Raw genomic sequence first — 24,821 nt, 5'->3', positions numbered from 1 at the left:
ATAACGCGCAAAGGACGTTATCAGGCAAGCACGCAAAATTAAGTCGTATATACGAAAAAAGGATACGCGAACAGAATACGAGTACCAGTCAGGGACGCATTTTCAGCGCCCCTGGCTGGGCGCCAATCATTTTCAACGCCCAGAGCTGGGCGCTGAAGTTGCTGCCTGGCCTTTGGTCAGGCACAGCAGCCTCGGTGCCCACGCATAAAATATACGTAGCAATAAAAAAAAATCGCAACAAATTTGCTACGAGGACGTATGGAAAAAGACACTCGATTCTAAGAACGACTTATAAAATAAATAACTCCTTGTGTCGTCACTAGGCCTCCTATGACGACAATGTTCGGCACCAAAACCGAGCATGCTAATTAAAATGACCTTGAATGTCACATGGGCGAAGTATTCAAAAAATAATGTTCAAATAAAGTTTTCAAGGAAAAATAATGTTCGAATAAAAAATAAATAAATCCGAGTCTAGACTAGGCTATGCCAAAGTACAATCTAAATCCTAAGTCTTAGTTGTCTTATAAAATAGAGACGGTCCTAATGCTTGGTGTCGTTCTGCAAGTTAAAAGGTTAAACCATATTGAGTCTCCCTTCCTAACTTTTAAATCAATAAGCACCCATATGTAATTGTCATCCCTTGCTAAGAATCTACGACCTCAATACTCTCTCTCACCAATAAAAAGAATATATTATGTAATTCAAGTATTTGCAAAATGGAAACAGTCACATTCTGAAAATCATTCCTCCATAGTCGCACAACCCCCAAAGTGAGCCTAAGGTGTCAGTACCATTGGCATAAAAAAATTAATGGCCTCAAGGCTTATGATCACATTGGGTCACAACTATCATAGTCCTCTCGAGCCACTCGCTCCTTGAAGTACTCCTAAGTACGGACTAAAAGATTTTCCATGAATGCAACATGACGAACCATGAAAATACCCAAATCGGCATGCCATAAAGCTACCATTGGGGTAAAGCAATACACACTAAGAGGGAAGCCGCACTAATGATTCTAGTCTTGCAAAAATGAAAATTCGATCTCCCCAACTAACTACCTTGCCAACATAAGCAAAATGGCGCGTGACAAATGAACACCCAAGGGTTAAAATCTAAAGTGTCAACCAACGAAAGTTATGGTCCAATTAGCCTAAGTTTGAGAGTAGCCACGTCATTATTTTGAGTCTAGGCCACCTCCTTGTATTCACACACGGGTTATAATCAGAAAAATTAATGAAAGTTCGAATCTAAACCACAACTTCCAATTAAATCCCGGAAACTGGAGTCTGAAAAGAAACAAAAAAATTATTTTCAATGTAATTCTTTCGTTAAATTTCAATAAAGTAAAAACAACATTTTGAATCTGCGCTATTTGCACATTTTAAGAAACGACTAAATACGCTTGCAAAGTAAGACAATTTAAAGGTCCGCCCTAGGCCTACTAAAGTTAAAGGTCCACTATAGGCCTACCAAACGAGGCTCACTCAGTCTCGCCTCGTGACTCAAAGGCCACAACTATCTACCTTTTAGCCCAAATAAAAAAAAAAATTTGAAGGATTTATGTTGGGGAGAAATCCCAAGCAAAAAGAAAAAAGAGAAAGAGAAAAGGGAGAGCGAAAAGAGCGAGCCATGAAATACTTAGCCCGTACCTCCCAAAGTGCGAAATTTACCCAAGTAAATGAAGGAAAAGAATTGAGTCAACCAATCAAAATCATACCACAAAAACTACATAAAGTTCTACGATCTTCTACCCTTTCCAATCCTCATGCTTGACTAATACATATACAAATTATCCTATCTCACTCAACCCATCTTTCAAGCCGTCTTGAGTCACGAATAAAAAAAAGACAAATGAAAAGTACATTCTACGCTTAACAAAAAAAATGTAAATAATAAAAAAGAAACTTTGCAAAGTGCCTTTAAAAGTTCGTCTAAAAAGAAAAAGAAGCATTTAGCGCACAAAAAAAGATTCGCAAATATTTGGCACAAAACGAAAAGAAGCAACACACCAAAAAAATCTGCCCATAAATCATTTTCAGCGCCCAGAGCTGGGCGCCGGAATCTTTAGCGCCCCAGCCTGGGCGCCGATCCTCTCTGCTTGCCAAACTTTGCCCAAAAGTGCTCGTCATTTTATCCGCACATACACGAAAAATAACGAACACTTGGGGGGGGGGGGTACAACACGTATTCAGATATACGTACCAAAAAACACATGAAAAGATTTTTGTGCAAATACATGTACTTAAAAAATAAAACAGGCAAAGCAGCAGATTAAAATAATAATAAACTTCACTTATTTCACCCTATTTCAAACATTACGATTCCACTCGAACGTACTTGTTTAAAATCGGCATTCTAAGAAACCATTTTCTGGCTAAGAACTACGCAAGACCTGATTCCAAATTAAATCTATTTAAGGTGGATACGTAGGCAATCCATGATTCGGTCCAACCAATTTGCAAAAATGTTAGAGCCTATAGAATAACAAGAATAAAAAACAGAGTCCCTTATTGAAATTTAATTACTTGCAATCCAGGTCAAAAGAAAAATTTAAGTCAAAGGAAGAATCCAAGTCATCAAGATGCCAAAATGAGAACACATCGAAAAATAATAAGGGCACGTACCCTTGCCAGAAGGAGCACTCACATTCCTAGGCACTTAGCCAATACTCAAAAGATCGCTTTGCCTCAATTGAATGGGGGCTAGCGAGCGTCCATGACCTCTAAAAAAGTACTCGACTTGACCCTCCCTAAAGCAAAGTAACTCACTTAAAGACCTTCTTTCACCACTAGACACAGTCATAATCGCCAACAAGTAGTAAAGGCAGTAAGCTTGCAATAAAGAGGATTGTTTTATGGCATCGCCCCATCGTTCCTTCGAACTCAGGGTACCCGTTCATGGTAATTCAAGTGCTTGCGAATCCCCTTTGAAAAAAAAATCAGACATATGACACGGGCATCTAAAATCGAAATCTGAACGCATCATTAAGGAGAAGACATAATAGCAACTGGGGGCTAAGAATTGAAATGAAAGAGCTAGGGAAAGAACTAAGTATACCTTGACCTTTTGTGCAGACATACACCAAGTAAATCTAAGTCAATTTGAAAGCAGTTTATATTGCTGCAATTCTGGAAATGATGGACCTAAAAACCTAAAGCATGTGCCACACGGGCACAAGTAATATCTTGACGCCTGCACCCTGGCTTCCAGCAAATCCTTAGACAGCATTCCGAAAATCGTAACAGTATTTTGGTTCACTCATGTAATCCTGTACGAACCCTTCTATAAGTCAACTTACTTAGGACACCTCGGATTGTACATAGTAGGGCTCGGATTTCAAATAATTTTCAAAGACTTCTTCGAACATAATAAAAGTGTCGTTGGTTTAAGCTAAGTATGCGTTTATCTCGATGTTGCAAGTGAGTCAAAAGGATTTCTAAATATGCTTATGGGTAAAGAAAGGCACCTAGCTTTTGGTCAAGGCACACTTCAACATGTGACTACCTTGACCATGGCAATGTGGCACAATACGACATTTACAAGAGAAGTAGCAAATCACTACTCGAACGTACCTCGCACTAAACGAGTCTGGTTCAAACTATTCATGATCCATGTCACCATGAATGCATAAAAACGTATGCCAAGCATTATAGCACCAAGCCAATCCCGTAGCTACAATTGGGGGCTTGAGAAAAACACTCTAAAAAAGCTCGAAATGACGATTTCATCGCAAATTCTCGACGCTAATGCTATACACACGTCACAGGGGCACGATCCTAAGGTTTGATCATGTAAAACGAACCTTAGAATGGCTACAACCCCTCCCAAATTCTAAGCACTACTTAGAATGTATAAAGTCACCCCACTAACAAGGGTAACTGAAAATCGCGAGTCACCAAAACTCCGATCAAACTACTGCACATAACGCTCGCCTTACAAGCACCCGTTACACACTTTACGTTGTTCCAAAGCAAAAGCGAAAGAAAAATCAAGGATAAAAACAAGAAAGAAACATCTATGAATCCTCGCATAGAACGAAGTAATAAGCCGTGCACACCCACGCAGAAGGTGCTACACTTGTTCGAACACCTGAACGATGCGTAATGAAGTACGCTAATGCAAAAAATAATAATGATATCCCAACACCTGGAGGAATGTTATAAGACACGCTGTTAGGCCACACAAGCCTACGTCGCACCATAAACAGTACAAGTCTAAAAAAGGAGTAAGGCATATTGCACTAATGCGGGCACGACCAAGAGCATGTGTAAAAGAGGCAAAAGACTACTTATCGCCCAAATTCAAAATGCAAGCCACATGATTGCTACATTAAGGATTAAAGGTAGCAAAATATTACCTACCACGGAAGGGATAGCTCGCACCTACACGAGCGGAACCCCAAGGCATCTTTCTCGAAAGAACCTACAAAAATCGTACGCCAAAAGGAAGCATCCCAACATGCATACTTGGGGGCTCCAAGCTACGAAACGACCGTAGCAAAATAAAAAAATCTCAAAACAAATGTTTGAACGATCGAAAGGGCACGATGCTTGATCCCACTTCAGGAATGGGCCTGAACCCTATCAAGCTTCTAAGAAAACTATTCAACATCAGTCACTGCTCAAAAAAAAAAATGATTCAAGCGAACTGATTAACGGACCGCACGCCACGGCCATTCTATGAACGCTCGTTCTCACATGCATTCTAAGTATCGAACATTCACGAACACGTTCAAAAGAAAAAAATATAAGAGCGATCAAAGTCTTACACCTCAAGGTATGTTCCTCGGGCCATATAGACTCGCCCCACTATTGCAATAACTGTACGCCTTAAGAGAAACAATTCCTTTAAATAATCGCCCCAAAACGACAAAAACCGTAGTCCACCAATCGGCTATGGCTTCTCGAGAAATCATCACGAAAAAGTCCTGCCTGGGACGCATTTTCAACGCCCAGGACCAGGCGCCAGATATTTCGACGCCCAGTTCTGGGCGCTGAAAATCAGCTCAACTCATTGTGATCTCTAATAAAATTCTACGTTCCAAAAATAAAGAAAAACAAAAGAGAAGAGAATACGTAGAATTTCCAAGTGAAATAAACGAACGAACAAGAGGCCAACTGTGTCATCAAAAGACCAGCCCAAACAATATTTTTAACGCCCCACTTGGGCGTGAATTATTTCAACGCCCAGGCCTGGGCGCCGAAAATAAGCCCAAAGAGGCCCTGACTTCTATAGGGTCCTGTCGTATCCATTCGACTCGAAAATTGCCGATTTCTTTACCGAAAGTCGCACCTCACGGCTTTGTTAAGAGTAGCACACCACTACAAAGATGGCTCGCACTTACGAGCACGATCCCAGACACGATCAAGGACATTACAAAATGCGTATCCCCAAGGAACCTCTTTGACAAAAAATGACCGTCAAGCACGAGTGCTTGGGGGCTCGAAAGAAAATGTATATTTCAAAAGAGAGTATAAAACAATATTCCCAGACTACGCCTGTACGAAGTCCCGTTTTTTGGATAAATCCCAAAAGATAAAACCGGATTAGGACCTCAAGACAAAGGTCGCCGTTGATACTTATACATAGTCCCCTAATCAAGGACCCAAGTAGTTGCAAAATTGAGCCGTAAAGACTAGCTCAAAACCATGAAAGATGATGACCACGAGACAATGGTCCGTCTAAGCACGTTGTCGACCCACATTCAGGTTGCAACTAAAGCATCCCTCGAAAGAAAATAAATTCTTCAAAACACAAAACAGGCTCGCCATCTTCAGCCGGCGGGGTCTGCGTCACTAACCGCGCAGGTCCTCAATTTTCGAAAAATGAAAAGAAAATAAATTTTTCAAAAACAAAAAAAACAGGCTCGCCATCTTCAGCCGGCGGGGTCTACGTCACAAACCGCGTAGGTCCTTATTTTCAAAAACATCAAAACAAATTCGTCCACTTCTATCGGACGGGGCGTCCACCCTCAGCGGACAGGCTCGCCCACCTTCAGCGGGCGGGGTCTGCGCCACTAACCGCGCAGGTCCTTAGTCGCTGCAGCGATAACTCTTCCTGGTTTATCTTTTTCCAAAAATCAAAAGATGGTTTATCTTTTTTCAAAAATCAAAAGATGGTTTATCTTTTTCCAAAAATCAAAAGATGGTTTATCTTTTTCCAAAAATCAAAACAAGGTTTATCTTTTTCCAAAAATCAAAAGATGGTTTCCCTTTTCCAAAAAACAAAGGATGGTTTATCTTTTTCCAAAAATCAAAAGATGGTTTCCCTTTTCCAAAAAACAAAGGATGGTTTATCTTTTTCCAAAAATCAAAAGATGGTTTCCCTTTTCCAAAGATCAAAGGACTGTTTCTCTTTTCAAAAAATCAAAAAAATTGGTTTTCCGCTTTTCCAAAAAAGAGTGATGTGCTGGATTTTCCTTCGTTTTACGTCCTATAAAAACAAGGGGGTTTTCTCGTTTAGCTAACCCTGAAAATGAGAATCTTTAAAAACATTTTTACCTCGTGATTGGGCTTGGCCAGGCCTGGTTACACTTTATAGCTTTGATTTCGAAAACATCTGTAGATACTTCCAAAGACAAAGTGAGGGAGTTTCTATACATCTTTAGATACTTCCAATGACAAAGTGAGGGAGTTTATATACTATTGGTTAACAGATTCCAATGACACGTGAGGAATGTGTTAACACTTCAAGTGATGACCCTTAAGTCAAATGTTATCACTCGGGGGCTCGTGAGACCCTCGCAAAATAGGTCACATACACCATGGCTTGTATGACGCACTCCGTCTGATACTTTGACCATCGTCTTACTCCAAGACTCAGTCAAAGTGGGGGCTAACTGTAGAGACCTACTTTTGTCCCCATTCCCGAAAGGGAAGGTTCGATGATGAGAACATAAATCTCCACTTAGCAACTCATCTCCTATAAAATAACGAATCTCGATCACCCTTTTCATTTCAGCCAAAACTGCTATTTATAGAAACCTGCTAAGAATAGTAACTGCCGTAAGAAGTAATTGCTAAAAGTAGTAAGAATAAAAAGATAGAAACCTGTCAGAATTAGGTGTTGCACTCCAACATAAATCCTAAAAGAGATAGAAATTGTAAAAGGAATTCTATTCCTATCGCAATTCGATAAAAGAGTTACGTATTAATTAAACTCATAACGAATCTAGAGTTCGTAAAGGGCCCAGACGCATTCCGTCGTAAATTGATACGCACCAAATAACTCGGATTAAGTCTCTTAATGGACTCCGTACTCTAGAGTCCAATCTGACAAAGAAGTCTGCCCAGATCCTATCTTCAACGCCCAGCCCTGGGCGCCGAAATCTTTGACGCCCAGTGCTGGGCGCCGAAAATACCTGGGACGAATTCTTTTCCTAATCCGTTTCGTATTTTATATTCCTGAAAATCTATCTTTCTACGCCACTTTTTCCTATAAATATAGCCTAAAAACCAACGTGAAAAGGACACAACACAACACACAATTCATAATCTGAGTATTGACTCCAACCCTAAGCCTAAGCCTCACGCCGCGAAATTGATCCCGCGTTCTGTCGCAATCGACCCAAAAGTCGAACAGAACGTATCCTGTCCCTTGTAGCTGAAGAATTAAGCCTAAATACTGGAACACTACTCAGAAACCCGAGATTCGTTAGATAAAAGGAGAAATAGCAAAGGCAAGTGGTTAGTTTTCTGAGAACCGTGACGCACCTCTCAAGGGTGCGTCGTAATGTGTCCCTTTGCATGATTTAATCGCTTTCATCACCCTTTTATAAAATTGTTAAACTATTAATTTGATTGATCTATCACGCCTAATAAAGATAATATATTGGACAACTGAATTATCATTCTAGGTACCTTAAATCAATCTAAATAAGATAATCACGATCGGTTTAGTATTATGTGTTGCATATTGCTAAAATCAATTCAGAATAGTTTAATAGTTTAAACGCATGTCCCTTCAATTATTTATGCTGAGCTAGTAAGGATAACCTGCCTCTGGAGTTATCAATGAGCACTCCTCTCGGTAGTTACAGTCCCCCGAACTCTCAATCTCTGCCCTGCGGGTGTACGTTGAGCGATCCCCACACCAGGGATCACAAGGGAACCTACGGCCGTCGTGGTCGAACATAATTGCACTCCCTTTATGTCACGATAACCGGGTTTTGTCAGTTTTTCTCATTGTCGTTAAAAACTGAATGACGACTCCTATATTACTAGTCGATTGGGTGTAAACTCACAGGAAATCTAACTACACTTGATCTGACAACGTCACGCCCACGAGGGACGAGGTCATGCATTAGCCTCGTGCTTTTTCGACCCCCTCACACTTGTTTATTCACTATATACAATACAATTCCCAAACTTTGCCATTCATACCAATAACAATCATTCCTCAACTTTGCATATTCATTCAAAACCAACAAGCATCATAACACAAAGTTTCACTATCACTTCTAAGGGTGAAAACAAAACAAAGGCTATTGGGCTTGTAATGTGCTTATAAGATATGAAGGGGAAAGGCTCAAATGGCTAGCAAGGGGGCAATTGCAAACAAAAATATATATGAGAAAAATAGAAAATAAAGTCCTAAACTAAAAAGAAAAATAGTCACCGAAAGAAATTCCTCTATCGTCCCCTAAAGTAGTTCGGTCGCGGTCTCGGGAAGGAAATAGTCAAATTCGGGAAGTAAGAAAGTCAATTCCAAGGATCCATGCCACTCAATATATGAATATGTGTTTGGGCTATTTTTGAACACGAACCTCACATGGGAGGAAATACCACTCTCTCCGGTTTCAAATCACTAGAGAAATCGACACCATCTTACCACAATCCAAGAGTTCATGACGCATGCTGCCCCTAGTTCTACCAACCTTCTTGACACCAAATCCTAGACTCGACCCAAGACATTAAGAACCGTGAAAAAATCTATCAATTAGGAATAAAAACATTCTAATCTACAAGTTCCAATTTTATTTGCCCCAATCAAGAATATTGCCTAAGAAAACCTAGAAAAACTTGCCTTGACGAAAAAGAAATCAAAACAAAGAAGAAAATAAGAAAATAAGAAAACACACCAAAAAAGATGCAAATGAAACAAACAAAAAGAAAAGAAACTAAAATCAAACTAAATCAAACTAAAAACAAAGAAACAAGCACATAATGGTATGATTTCATAGCAATGAGCATCACAAATAGGCAACCACACAACAACCACACAACAAAACTCCCCCCAAGCTAGAATTAGGCCATGTCCTCAAGGCCTAAAACCAAGCAAGGAGGGGCACAGCTACCCATCCAACCAAATGCCCCAACAAGATGTATGCCCGTCCCCTAAAGAATGCAATAGAGTTAGAAGGATGTTACCGGAAATGTCGTGGGAGCAAGTCCCGCAAAGAACCGTCAAAACCCGAACAAACTCACCAAAATAAAGACGGACAAGGCAAGCATGCGCATGATGTTCACTAGTGGTATTAGCAAGTTGAGCTAATTGGTTTTCAATCATCTTCAATTGAGTGTTGGATTGTTTGAATCCATCCTCAAACTCGACATTCTTTTTGGCTTGCGCCCCCATAAACGACTCCATGAGAGCCTCAAGATTAGACTTGAGAGGCGGGAGTGGTGGAGGTGCAAAGCCATATCCACTAGGGTTTGATTGATATTGATTGCCGAAGGTCCTCGGTCCATTGAATCCGGGAGGTGGCAATTGAGATGCACCATAAGGACCTCCCGAGTTCAAAGGGTAACCCCCACTTGAGGCACCCCTAAATTGCCCATAGGAGTAGTTATAACCCCCTCCACCTTGATGGTTGAGATTGTAACTACCTGGGTTGTATTGGCTTTGATTGCCAAAACCTTGAGGTTGACTATAGGGCGCTTGGCTTTGATAGCCTTGTGCTCTATAACCACCTCGATTTTAGCTATCATACCCACTTACTTGGCCATAGCCTTGGTGGGAACCATACATAGAGGGCCCTCTAGGCTGCCTAGCAAAATTTGGAATGTTAGGGTTATCATTCCTAGACCTCTCATTTACGGTATTAGTGTAGACACCTACTTTTGTCCCCATTCCCGAAAGGGAAGGTTCGATGATGAAAACATAAATGTCCACTTGACAACGCATCTCCTATAAAATAACGAATCTCAATTCCCCTTTTCATTTCACTCGAAACCTGCTATTTATAGAAACCTGCTATTTATGGAAACCTGCTAAAAATAGTAACTGCCGTAATTGGTAGTTGTTAAAAGTGGCAAGTCATAAAAGATAGAAACCTGTCAGAATTAGGTGTTGCACTCCAACATAAATCCTAAATGAGATAGAAATTGCGAGAGAATCCTATTCCTAATACGATTCGAAAATAAGAGTTACGTATTAATTAAAATCCTCACGAGCCTAGAGTTCGTAACGGGCCCAGACGCATCCCGTCACAAGGTTAATACGCACTAAAAGACTCAATTAAATCTCAAATACCCCGGATTCTAGGAATCCGAATCTGACTAAGAAAAACAGTCCAGATCCTATTTTCAACGCCTGGCTCTGGGCGCCGAAATCTTCGGCGCCCAGGCCTGGGCGCTGAAAATACATGGTACGTGTTTTTTCCTAATTCCTCGTGGATTAGAGTTCTGCAATTCTATCTTTCCACGAACTCTTTTCTATAAATAGGGCCTTAAGTTCGACGTGAAAAGGACACAACACACAATTATATTCTGAGTATTGAGTCTAAACCCCTAAGCCTAAGCCTCACGCTGCAAAACTGATCACGCGTTCTGTCGCAATCGATCCATAAATCGAACAGAACGTATCCCGTCCCATAATTTGAGATTCGTTAAATAAAAGGAGAAATAGCAAAGTCAAAGTGGTTAGTTTTCTGAGAACCATGACGCACCTCTCAAGGGTGCGTCGTAATGTGTCCCCTTTCCATGGTTTAATTGCTTTCCTCGCCCTTTTATGAACTGTTAAACTAACTAAAATCCGATTGTTCGATCACGCTTAATAAATATGATATTTTTGGGAAAATGGATTATCATGCTAGGTCCCTTGAAACAATCTAAATCAGATAATCGCGCTCGATCTAGTACTATATGTTGCATATTATTAAAATCAACTCAGATTAGTTTAATAGTTAACGCATGTCCCTTCAATTATTTATGCTGAGCTAGTAAGGATATCCTGCCTCTGGAGTTATCGAAGAGCGAGTACTCCTCTCGGTAGTTACAGTCCCCCGAACCCTCAATCTCTACCCTGCGGGTGTACGTTGAGAGATCCCCACCACCAGGGATCACAAGGGAACCTACGACCGTCGTGGTCAAACATAATTGCACTCCCTTTATGTCACGATAACCGGGTTTTGTCAGTTTTTCTCATTGTCGTTAAAAACTGAATGGCGACTCCTATATTACTAGTCAATTGGGTGTAAACTCACAGGAAATCCAATTACACTTGATTTGACAAAAAGAAGCGTCACACCCACGAGGGACGAGGTCACGCATTAGCCACGTGCTTTTTCGACCCCCTCACAGTGGCGACTCCATTGGGGAAAGTGAAGGAAATACTCGTGCTTGTAGGTAATCAAAATAGCCGAAGGGTGAAACGATCCTACCCCGCGTTTATTTCCCCATCAAGTTGGGACGACCTGAAAATCAGCATATTAACGTGAACGGGCAGAACCGCATAAAGAATCTCAGCTTCCTTGGTGTTTCATCTCGGGAGTTGGGACTAAGGATACCCATCGCCAACCGGGGGGTGCATACGCTTCGAATGTTGTCCACTCGGCACTTTCGCTAGTAGTACACCCGTCCCAAACCCAATCGCTCGCCCATTAGGTCCCTCTCGCCTGCATGCCCCCTTGGCTTGCACTTGCGGGTTGGCCTCTTGAGCGAAATTCGTCTGTTGAAGACACTACCTCGACCGGGGCATGTGTTGGATCTACGATAGAAGCGGTACCAAGCCAGGCGCAAATAACTACCCATAGAAGCCTATCATAAACTACATGACATATTATTATTGCCTCATGATGGAATGTTAGTTATGTGTAGCGAAATATATGATTGTGTGTGACAAACTATCCTAGAAAAACCAACGACCTTGAAAATTGCCCAAACATTCATAAACCAATTTGCCAAAGAGTTATACCGAAATACGTGTTCCGCAAACCTGAACGATCGCCACAAAAATAAGCGACGCTCGGGATGGCCTGTAACGAATCCCACAAACGCTGCACGACGCGTAAAGGACGTTATTAGGCAAGCACGCAAAATCGAAGTCGCATAAACAAAAGTAGACGCGAACAGAAAACGAGAATCAGCCAGGGACGTATTTTCAACGCCCCTGGCTGGGCGCCATAATTTCTCACGCCCTACGCTGGGCGCTGATGTTGCTGCTTGGCCTTACGGTCAGGCGCAACAGCCTCGGTGCCCGCGCAAAAGGAAAATACGTAGCAAAAAAAACCGTTCGTAAAAAGAATTGCTACGAGGGCGTAAGAAAAGCACTCGATTCTAAAAAGCGACTCATAAAAAATAAATAACTCTTTGTGTCGTTGTTAGGCCTCCTACGACGACAATGTTCGACACCAAAACCGAACATGCTAGTAACTATGAATGTCACACGGGCAAAGATTTTCGAAAATATAAAGAGTTCAAAGTGCACACATAGCAGTCCAAATATACTAGTCCGACTTAAGGGTAGTCATAAAATGTCAAAAAACCGATTCACGAAACAAACTAATGTGTCTCCTACTCCACAACGATAATGCAGGGCCCCTGAATACCTACCCGTGATAGCCATCAAGGAACGTGATGGAAGAAGCATATCCCGAACATCTATACCTAGAGGTCGCACAAACCCAAGAGATGCATGCTCTGGAACACGACCCTTTACGTTCTCAAAGGCCACTCGCCTCAAAGAATCGTGCTATGCCAAAAACGCTCCCCAACTTACATGCTTTCGGGCTATTGTTTGGGTTAGAAAAGAAAAGAGCGAAGAGTGAAACAGAAATTATGGCATTAGCTCTTCAAGATGAATTGTTCGATCCTACTAAATTGATCGCTCCATCACCCTCAAAAGACGACCAAATCCAACGAGGGTGGCGCAAGACTTTCAAATGGACTAATGCTCGTGGGATGAAGTTCAAGATATCTGCGGGAGAGGGTCCGATGTACGAAGAATTAGAGTCTGAATCCGAGTCTGACTCCGAGTCCGAACCTAGCAAAATTGTAACCCCTCCCAAAAATAGTTTAGACCCGGAAATATCTACTCCGGGAGACCTTTTTGATGTAATGCTTCATGACTTTAATAGGATAAACAAAACTTTTGAGTATATGCCGCTTAAATATTCGAGTAATAATGCAGAATGTCTCGCCACTAATGAGCGCGAAAAAGAGCCAGAAGAGGAATATACCGAACTAATAAAAGCTGTAAATGAACAAGAACTCAAAACTCCTATAATTGAGGACACAGAATCGGTAAATATGGGAACAGAAGAAAATCCTAAAATCATTAAAATTGGCCTCACCTTAACTCCCACTGAAAAGGCCGATCTAATCTCCACTTTGCGGGAATTCGAGGGTGTCTTTGCTTGGTCCTACAAAGACATGCCAGGAATAGATCGAGAAATCGCTGAGCATAAAATTCCGCTAGATCCCAAAATGACGCCAGTAAAACAAAAGCTACGGCGGCTCAAACCAGAGATAGCCTTGAAAATAAAAGAAGATGTCACTAAACAACTAGACGCCGGCTTCATAAAAGTCTCCAACTACCCAGAATGGGTGGCCAATATTGTCCCCGTAGCTAAAAAAGATGGACGAGTGCGAATGTGCGTAGACTTCCGAGACCTCAACAAAGCCAGTCCCAAAGATGACTTCCCTCTACCTCACATTGACATACTAGTAGACAACACCGCAGAACACGTGCTTCTCTCCTTTATGGACGGGTACGCCGGATATAACCAAATACTTATGGCAGAAGAAGACATGGAAAAAACAACTTTCATTACCTCTTGGGGTACATATTGTTACACTGTAATGCCTTTTGGTTTGAAAAACGCGGGGGCCACCTATCAAAGAATAGCCACCACGTTACTCCATGACATGATACACAAAGAAATCGAGGTCTATGTAGACGACATGATCGTCAAATCTAAAGACCGGCACGGTCACCTCCCGACACTTAGAAAGTTCTTCACCCGAATCTTGAAATATAACATGAGACTAAATCCACAAAAATGTGTGTTCGGGGTAACTTCTGGAAAGTTGCTAGGATATGTTGTTAGTACGCGAGGAATCGAGATTGACCCATCCAAAATCAAAGCCATTACCGAAATGCCCCCACCGAAAACTGAAAAACAGATAAGGGGCTTCCTAGGAAAGCTGCAATACATTAGTAGGTTCATTTCCAAGCTTACTATGACTTGCGAGCCAATATTCAAAAAATTAAGAAAAGAAGAAAAGGCCGAATGGGATGAACAATGCCAAATTGCCTTCGATAAAATCAAAGAATATCTAAGCAAACCACCCGTCCTTTCCCCGCCTTTGCCCGGGATCCCTTTACGCCTATACCTAACCGTCACGGATACTGCAGCAGGAGCTATGCTCTCACAGCGTATACATGGATCCGAGCGAGCCATTTACTACTTGAGCAAGAAGTTCATACAGTACGAGACGAGATACACGAAACTTGAGAAAACCTGCCTCGCCCTCGTCTGGGCATCCAAAAAACTCAGACATTACTTATTGGCCCACACTGTTCATATAGTGTCACAACTAGACCCCTTAAAATATATGTTTGAAAAGCCCGCACTAAATGGTCGCCTGTCCAGGTGGCTGGTCATGCTCTCAGAGTTCGACCTAAAATTCATGCCAGAAAAAACAATCAAAGGAAGAGCGGTAGCCGAGTTCCTGGTCGAGCATGCCACGAATGAGGAAACCACGGAAGCTTACCTCCTCCCCGACGAGGAACTTCTGATGATACGAGACGACTATTGGACACTATACTTCGATGGCGCGTCCAATCAGAAGGGATGCGGCGTCGGAGTTCTCCTAGTCAGTCCCGAAGGGGCCCATATACCAATTTCCGTCAAACTTGACTTCGAGGCCACAAACAACGCCGCCGAATATGAAGCCTGCATAGTTGGGCTAGAGGCCACAGTTAGCCTCGAAGTCAAACATATACAAGTCTTCGGGGATTCTTCCCTAATAATCAACCATATATCCAAAAGATGGAAGGTCCGAAGCACTAGTCTCTCAAAATATCAAGCTCACTTAGACCAAATAGTCGAGCAATTTGAAAAAATCGAGTATACGTACTTACCAAGAGACGACAACCAATTCGCGGATGCACTAGCGAAGCTAGCTTCAATGCTCAACATCCCGAATGAATGGGACGGAATGACCCTTCGGGTCGAGCGAAGGAAAGAGCCGGCTTACTGCTGTGCCATAGACTCCGAACCTGAAAACACCGAAGAAGAACCATGGTATACGGACATCCTTCGATACAAAACAAGTGGGGAATTCCCCCCAAACACCTCCCCGCGAGCACAAAAGGCCCTACGCCTCCTCGCTTCACAATATAGCATAATTCTGGGGGAACTGTACAAATACACGCCGAATAAAATCAAGTTACTTTGTGTCCACCAAAACCAAGCCCAAAGACTAATGGAAAAATACCATAACGGCGTGTGCGGACCCCATATGAACGGAAAAATGCTATCCCAAAAAATATCCCGTTCAGGGTACTATTGGACCACTATGGAAACCGATTGCCATCACTTTGTAAAAACTTGCCCAAAATGCCAAATCTTCAGTAACCTTAACCACTTGCCTCCCTCAGAACTATACACCTTCACTTCTCCATGGCCCTTTTCCACCTGGGGTATAGATATAATCGGCAAGGTAACACCAACAGGCGTAGGGGGACACGAGTACGTTTTAGTCGCAATTGATTACTTCACTAAATGGGTAGAGGCAGTCTCCTATGCAAAATTAACGGCCAAACATGTCGCTTGATTCCTAGAAAAGAACATATTCTGTCGATACGGGGTTCCGCATGAAATCATAAGTGACCAAGGTTCCCACTTTAGGGCCGAAGTCCAAGACCTGCTCGAAAAATATCATGTCAAATATCATAAATCCTCTCCCTACAGGCCGCAAATGAACGGCGCGGTAGAGGCGGCCAACAAAAATATTAAAGTCATAATCGAAAAAATGGCCGAAAATTATAAGGATTGGCCCAACAAATTACACTTCGCATTGTGGGGCTATCGAACCTCAATCCGCACCTCCATTGGAGTAACACCCTACTCCTTGGTATACAGAATGGAAGCAGTTCAACCGATCGAGTTGGAAATTCCCTCCCTCTGGATCGTCCTAGAAAGCAAGCTGCCCGAGGCCGATTGGGTTCAAGCTAGGTACGACGAGCTCGTCCTTTTAGACGAACGGAGGTTGAGAGCTTTACATCACGGGTGCAAGTGTATCAAAAGCGCATAGCAAGGCAATTCAACAAAAGAGTCAAACCTCGAAATTTCAAAGAAGGCGATTTTGTGCTAAAAGAAGTCCGCGCACCTACTACGGACCCTCGAGGAAAATTCCGGCCTAACTGGACAGGACCATATTTTGTAAAGACCATCCTACCTAGCGGAGCAGTCCAACTAGCCGACATAGATGGAGCGGAATTCGCTAACCTCACGAATTTAGACCAATTGAAAAAGTACTATATTTAATAAAATTCAGTCCGGAGTTAAGGCATCTAATAAAACACATTAAGACTCATAAGCAAGCATTCTGCACATTACTCTAAGCAAACGGCATAGAACTCGATAAAGTAGAAAAAGGAGAAGGACAAAGTTTCAACGCCCAGGACTGGGCGCTGTTATTTTCCACGCCCAGGCCTGGGCGCCGATATTTCCTACGCCCGTGAATGGGCGTCATTCTCTCTTGCCACCTATCCTCCCGCTTCTGCAAGTGTTCGTACTCCTTTTTCGAATCATCAAAAGAACCACGAACACTTGGGGGGGGGGGAAGCAGATGTGTAATGAACACCCCTTTCAAAAAATTTCAAAAAGCTAGAACTACGCGCGACCTGATTCTGACAAGATACGTAGGCAATCCTTATCAAGGATTCGGTCCAATAAAAATTAAAAAATAATAAAGTCATGCAACACATCAAGAAGAAAGGATATTACAAAGGGCACTATACCCTAACCCATGCATGGACAAGACCGAATTAAGTGAAAAACAAAGCCACAAGAGTTTTCAGGAACAAGCCCAACGAAGGAGTATGGCACGAGTCGGCAAAGAACGAAAAAATAGTGAACATGCATATGTAATACCCCAAATAGTCGGCTAGTCAAAAAATATGTGTGCACTCTTGTATGAACTCAATTTTCTATATATGGAATTCTTTCTCTTTTCGAAATTCGTCGTTGGTTTAAAAAGCTAATACTGCTATAAAATGTTGAGGCAAAGCCCACAGAAGGCCCAAAACATTCTTGCACCAAAAAATTCGCAAAAAATAAAATATATATACATGCGGAATACAAGAATGAATATATACAAAACAGGAGGTAAGCCTAAGACTCGTCATCGGCTTCATATCTCCAAGCCTCGCCGGTCCATCCACTCCACTCCCCGTGGTATGAGGACCCCCAGCCAGAATCACCCCAAAAATGAGGCTGTGGCTGCAACTCGGGGCTAGGCTCTCGAGCCACCGACATGGAACGTCGCCTACGCTCCGGCTCGGACCTCTCCCCGGAAGAACTCACCCCCACATCGGAACGGCGATGCCGTAGGGGCGAGTGCCGTGCCCTCTCTCTCTCCTCACGACCGCGTCCCCCACCCGAGGGACCCGCGTCGTCGGCCCCGGCTCGTCCAGCCCCCGTCTACAAAAATAAAAGAGGGTGAGTAACGGAAAACCAAACAAAAGGTACAGATCTAAAGAAAAAGAGGGCACATTACCCGAGTGGAGTGGGGGCTCCTGCAAGAAAGTGCAGATCGGGCCCGAACCAACGCGGACTTCAACCGGTTGATCACCCTCACCATCGCGTTGGCCGTACGGGCCGGAACCTGAAACAAGAATGTTAGTAACAAAAGAAAAAAGAAAGATATAAGAAGAGTGCACAAATAAAGGTGCATACCGCCTGTACTCCCTCAGGGAGCGGAGCATGGAAAACCCGGTCTTCCGGGAAAGTCTCCACAATCTCGGATCCACTCTCTCCGGTATACGAGATCCGAGCATCGGGAAGCACCCATCCCCCTAACGAAGGGTCATGATACTCCTGCACAAAACACAGTAAACATAAACACATGGGCACGAGCATGAAAACACTAAAATCAATACAAAAAGAGAGGGCAACTCACAGCGCCAGGCTCCGGGAGACGAAGAGAATCCTGGATAAACTAATAATAGCTAGCTCCCGCTATCACCAACTCCGTCGCCGGCACGCAGTCCTCGAGTGGACCTTCCACGACTCGCCTATCGAACGAGTAGACAGCATGGTCGCGGGCGGAGGCTTAGGCACCGAAAAAGCCCCGACCGTCTGCATACGTACACGCTCTCCCAGGTACCAGACAGGGTCGCGGCGGCCAACGAACAAGACCCGCATCTGGCTCAGGGCAAAACTATCCCTGACCGAAGCATAAGTACCCCTAAAGGAGAGCCATGGGGTCCAAACCACCTGTTTTGTACAAACACGGTCAGATCTCGCACATAGAAAATAAAAAGAATGGCGAAATACGAGATAGAGGATAAGATTCTGCACATGCTCAGGGTTCCCATCCCGAATGAGATCCCACACGGTATCGGGCGGTGGACGCACAATCAGCTTCTTCTTCCAACCCCAACGACGACCAGCAGGGTACTCCAAAGGCCTCTGCCCCTTTTGGGGAGCCAGCTAAGGCAAGTGCTCAAAAGCCCACAGCTACAAAAGAAAAAGACAATAATACGTCAAAAAGGAAGAGGCCTGGTAAAAGCGAGAAAAACAAAAGAAAGGCTAGGCACATACCTCGATCAAACGCGGCACTCCCGCCAATGTAATGACAAAGTGACGTCTACTCGGGTCCGAGTCGCGCACCGCCAAACTCATCTGGCCGACGAGCGTCGCATAGCCCAAATCGCCCCAGCAATAGTCACCCAGTGTAGACACGTTCTCCACCATGCCTATCCACCTCGGGTCAAAGGTGTCAGTCGGACCCGATAGAAAAGTGGAAGTAATGAAATGGAGGTAGAACAGCCGAGCCTGTCTCGAAGACGACTCCTCTACCCCATACTCCAAGGCCCACATCAGGTCAGCGAAAGGTATCCCACGGGGCTGGTACAAAGGCAATCTCATGCCCATCCACGAGCCCAGGAGCCTGGTACCCTCAGCAACGGTCGGCGGTGGGCCATCCGACCTCAGACGAACGGGGTTCCCTGTAAAGGTCAAGCCCGTCAAATCCGTGTAATCCTCGGGAGTGATCGTCATCTCACCCCAAGGAAAATGGAAAGTGTTGGTGGTATCCCACCACCACCTCATGAATGACCGCAGAAAGGACAGGGAGATGTTAAGCCGCAGTATCTCCCAGAAGGTCTCGACCACCGGAAACAGTGAGCTCGCCCTCACCAAAGCCTGGGCGTCCGAGCTCAGGAAACCAAAAACAGTCTCGCTCGTCGCTGCACCGTAGCTGCGAACCGTAGTCTCCCTCCTCGCGTGAAGGCGGGTAGTCACGTGGTGCTCTAGGTCGTAGTGCAGGTCCCGACCGTCGTAGAGCTCAGGACCCACCCATAGGGGTCCCGCGCCAGTAGACTGACGCGTCATGCCACGCTCCTCGTGGCCACCAGAAGGAGGTGACGACTCGTCAGGCATGCTGATCAATAATACAACAAGGCATTATACCTTTAACAAAATTGGCACTCACACCAATCACTAAAGGAGTGCATTCCACTCATAAAATGGAGTCATATAAATTTTGTTCCCTAAAACATGATACTAAGTTCATATTGAGCAAAAATTCCCTAAGTAAAAAAATTAATTAACTCCAACAAAACGAAAATTCTTCCATAATTTGTCATTCATGAATTGTGAGGAACGCAAGCAATATACCAAAAACACCTACATTGTAAGAAAACACTAGAGTCGTAGGTATACTTGGGGGCTAGTATAAAAATGCCCCAAATCAACAAGAATCAACATACTTGCGAAAATTAACATGCACAAACTAATTAACATGTTATGTAGAACATTTCCAACTATCTAATTGAAGGAAAGGGGCACAAAATCAAAAACCCCCAAATCAATTTCATGCATAAAAATACTTGACAAAAATACTGAAATTGACAAAAAAGCTCAAATTACTGAAAATTACTTACATTGGGAAGATTAGGAAGTGATTTGGAGTAGAATTTGTGAAGAAAAGTGAAGAAAACGAGCAAAAATAAGTAGAATGATATGAAGAGTAAGAACGAAAATGGCGGAAATGGGAAGAAGAAGAAGACGGTCGCGTCTTTTAAAGACTGTTCTCCCCTTCGCATTTTCAACGCCCAGCACTGGGCGTTAGAAACTCTCGCGCCCAGAGCTGGGCGCTGAAAGTGTTTCCTAGACAGCGAATATTCGCTGTCGAGCACGCACAATCCCCTATTTGTGTAAAATATCCGTTATCTTGATATTTCTTTCCCAGAAACGGTACTTTGCAATATCGTTAACAAAAAAATATACACAGTGTGGACCCACTTGTAGGACACAACTAATCGGGAAATATTACGACCCACCAACAGGTTGTAATCACAAAAGCCCTTCTACATAGGCAAAATAAAGAAAGTAAGAAATTCAAAATGGGCTCGCCCACCTTCAGCGGGCGGGGTCTGCGTCACTAGCCGCGCAGGTCCTCAGTTTTCCAAAAATGAAATTTTCAAAGTTCAAAATAAAACAGGTTCGCCATCTTTAGCCACCGGGGTCTACGTCACAAGCCACGTAGGTCCTTATTTTCAAATTTCAAAAACAATATTCGTCCACTTTTTCGGACGGGGTGTCCACCCTTAGCGGACAGGTTCGCCATCTTTAGCCGGCGGGGTCTACGTCACAAGCCACGTAGGTCCTTATTTTCAAATTTCAAAAACAAGATTCGTCACTTTGCAGACAGGCTCGCCATCTTTAGCCGGCGGGGTCTACGTCACAAGCTGCGTAGGTCCTTAGTCGCTGCAGGGATAACTTTTTCTGGTTTTCCCTTTTCCAAAAATTAAAAGGATTGGTTTTCCGTTTTTTTCCAAAAAAGAGCGATGTGCTGGATTTTCCTTCGTTTTACGTCCCATAAAAACAAGGGGGTTTTCTCGTTTAGCTAGCCCTGAAAATGAGAATATTTAAAAACATTTTTACCTCGTGGTTGGGCTTGGCCAGGCCCAATTACACTTTATAGCTTTGATTTCGAAAACATCTGTAGCTACTCCCAATGACAAAGTGAGGGAGTTTCTACGCACCTTTAGATCCTTCCAATGACAAAGTGAGGAAGTTTCTATACTATCCGTTGACAAATCCCAATGACACGTGAGGGATATGTCGACACTTCAAATGATGACCCTTAAGTCAAATGTTATCACTCGGGGGCTCGTGAGACCCTCGCAAAAGCAGGTCACCATGACTAGTGTGACGCACTCCGAACGTAAAAGAATCATTCGAGCAAATACTGGGTCTTGTGCGAGCGAAGGCAGCGAAGAACACTTCCTTCGTCATGTGCGACCGAACGAAGAACCCTGTTCGGTCGAATGGGATTTCTTTGGCTCATAATTCCTTCGCAGCTTCATTTGGTCGAACAAGGAAAGCCGTTTGGGCGCACAACTTTTGTGCGGTCGAGTAGAGAACATTGTGCGGTCGCATCCCAAGTTAGGGACATTCTGCCTCCAAAAACCAAATCTGTGCGACCGAACAACAGAGCACGTTCGATCGCACAAAACCTATGCTGTCGAATTACCAGGGTTGTGCGGTCGTTTTACAATCTTGGGACATTCTGCCTCAAAAATCCGTTTTTTGCGACCGAATGACCGAGGGAATTCGACCGCACAAAACTGGAATCTCCTTGAACTCCATTTGCACTACCTGTTCGGGCGCACAAAAGGCCACTCGACCGCACAAGCCCTGTTTTGGCTCAAATTCACTTGTTTTCCATCATTTTTCATCAAGATCACCTTTAAAGCACAAGATGGAATAAAACTTATAAATCTCACACAAAAAGCTATAAAAACTATAAAAAAGCATAAAAACTAACATAAAATCCTAGGCTAAGAGCGACATAAATGTCGCTCATCAGTGCATAACGAACTTGAAATGAGTCTTATAAACATATAAATAATCATATGAATCATGAAAAATGTTTAGAATGTGGAAAGAGGTTCGTTTGTTGGTAGTTGTGATCGAAAATTTCATTTTTGGCCATAAATGACCTATAACGACCAAAAAGACCCATAGGCGTGCATAACGAACTTAAAATGAGTCTTATAAACATATAAATAATCATATGAATCATTAAAAATGTTTAGAATATGGAAATAGGTTCGTTTGTTGGTAGTTGGGATCGAAAATGCCATTTTTGGCCATAAATGACCTATATTGACCCAAATGACCCATAGGCGTGCATAAAGAACATGAAATGAGTCTTATAATCATATAACTAATCATATGAATCATGAAAAAGGGTTAGAATGTGAAAATAGGTTTGTTTGTTGGTAGTTGGTTTCGAAAATGACATTTTTTTGCCATAAATGGCATATATCGACCCAAATGACCCTTAGGCTTGCATAACGAACTTGAAATGAGTTTCATAAACATATAACTAATCATATGAATCATGAAAAACGGTTATAATGTGGAAATAGTTCGTTTGTTGGTAGTTGGGATCGAAAATGCCATTTTTGGCAATAAATGACCTATATCGACCCAAATGACCCATAAGCGTGCATAACGAACTTGAAATGAGTCTTATAAACATATAACTAATCATATAAATCATGGAAAAGATTTAAAAAGTGTACTTAGGTTCATTTTCTGATATTTGGGATCGAAAATGCCATTTTTTGCCAAATATGATCTATATCGAGCTAAGTGAGCCTTAGATGTGCATAAAAAACTTGAAATGAATCTTAGTACACTCAGAAAGTTGTTTTCGCGACCAATATAATTTCTGTTTTCGCATATGAAACTTAATTTAATTTATTGGTTTGCATGTACGTTGTTCTTTTAAAGGTTTTCACAACTCCAAGGGAGGGGCCCTTCACCAAAGAGGAGTTGGATGAAGTTCGAGACAAGTGGGCTACTTACTTCAACGATTGTGAATTACCCTCAGTGTAATAATTAGAGCAGGCTTGTAGTTTTTCGTGACTCTTACATTATTTTGTTATTTATCGATTTAATTAATTACATTTGAATTAATTCGGAAATATTATTGGAAATTTGAAATTTATATCGTTTTTGAGGAATGTCAAGATGATGTTTGGTGAAACAGTATTCTATAAATTATAATGCAGAATTTTATATTGCAAAATATCAGGAATTATATTGCAGATTTTTTTTTAAAAAAAAAAAAAAAAAAAAACTCAAAAGTTGCCCTTGTTTGCAACAAGAGAAACTTATGTGAAGCTTATAAGTTGCCCTTGTTGCAAACAAGGGCAACTTATAAGATTATAAGTTGCCCTTGTTAAGGTCAACCTTTGATAATTTCACAAAAGTGACCCCCCCCATATGTTCCCCTTGCAATTGGCATGGCAACCTATAAGCCTATTTTAAGGGCAACCTATAAGGTTTTTTCCTCTAGTGTTTCCACATAATTCGAGATATTAAGAGTCAAAATCATGTGTTGAAAACGTAAAGTTAACCATGATACAATATTTAAGGAATTGATGAGGGAAATATTTAACCTGATTCATGATCAACGCTTGACAATCATGCAAATAAAAATAAATTGCATTAGCAAAGAGTTTGTAATACTCCGTAAATAACAGGATGGAGGGGTAAAATTGGAACAAAGAAATTACGCAAAAAATTTGCTATCACTCGGCTTTTTAACATAGAAGACTTACAACGAGAGTTGGAAATTTCAACCGAAAATGGATATCCACCCACCGGATCTGAAGGAAATAATGCCCTTGGTCCAAGTATGCATTCTATGTTAAGTCTAATAAATGCGGTTCAGTATTAACTAACAAGTTAATAATTCAGTGAGATCAAGTGAGCTGAATGCCTAGCTAGAGGCCGCTTCAGTTCAAGTGGAATTAATGATATTAATCCACAGCTTACTCTTGACTGAACCCGTAGGGTCACACAAATAGTACGTAAACGGATCAAGTATTTAATGGCATTAGATACTCCATCTATGGATATTCGAAATCGACGGATCTTGGTTTCAGCGGGAGCTGAGATCGTCACAGGCAAGAAATGAATACTCCGGAAACGATGATATTGCCGGAAACGGAAATATGGATCGTATCGGAAATATAAATATTATCCAAGTCGTAGATGTTGCCGGAAACGGAAACATGGTACGTATCGGAAAATATTATCGGAAATGGAAATATTGCCAGAATCGGAAATATTGCCGGAAACGGAAATATTGTCAGAATCGGAAATATTATCGGAATCGGAAAATAATTCCGGAAACGGAAATATTAAATATTTGTTCGAAACGGAAATTAATTCCGGAATCGGAAATGTTAAATATTGTTCGTATCGGAAATGAATTCCGGAATCGGAAATTTAATCGGAAGCGTATCGTACGAATAAGCATCGGACGAGGCCTGCCGGACGAGGGCCCAGCACGAAGCCAGGCCATCGCCCAGCAAGCCAAGCGCGCCACACGAACAGCCAA

The 24,821-nt window shown here is 42.5% G+C and overlaps 1 protein-coding gene across 2 annotated transcripts in view; it reads left to right on the top strand.

Annotated features, from left to right (window-relative positions):
• The window catches only part of LOC130470540 (uncharacterized), a 32,952-nt gene extending 9,474 nt beyond the window's left edge, over nt 1-23,478 (top strand). For both annotated transcript variants that reach the window (XM_056840844.1, XM_056840843.1), the window contains one exon: nt 23,204-23,478. In XM_056840844.1, coding sequence (XP_056696822.1) covers nt 23,204-23,253 — 50 coding nt within the window. In that variant the 3' untranslated portion in view covers nt 23,254-23,478. The remainder of the gene's footprint in view (nt 1-23,203) is intronic.
• The last annotated feature ends 1,343 nt before the right edge of the window (nt 23,479-24,821 follow it).

This window comes from Spinacia oleracea, chromosome 3, assembly GCF_020520425.1.
Source record: "Spinacia oleracea cultivar Varoflay chromosome 3, BTI_SOV_V1, whole genome shotgun sequence".
NCBI classification, from domain to species: Eukaryota; Viridiplantae; Streptophyta; class Magnoliopsida; order Caryophyllales; family Amaranthaceae; genus Spinacia; species Spinacia oleracea.
This window is presented reverse-complemented; position numbering and strand designations above follow the sequence as displayed.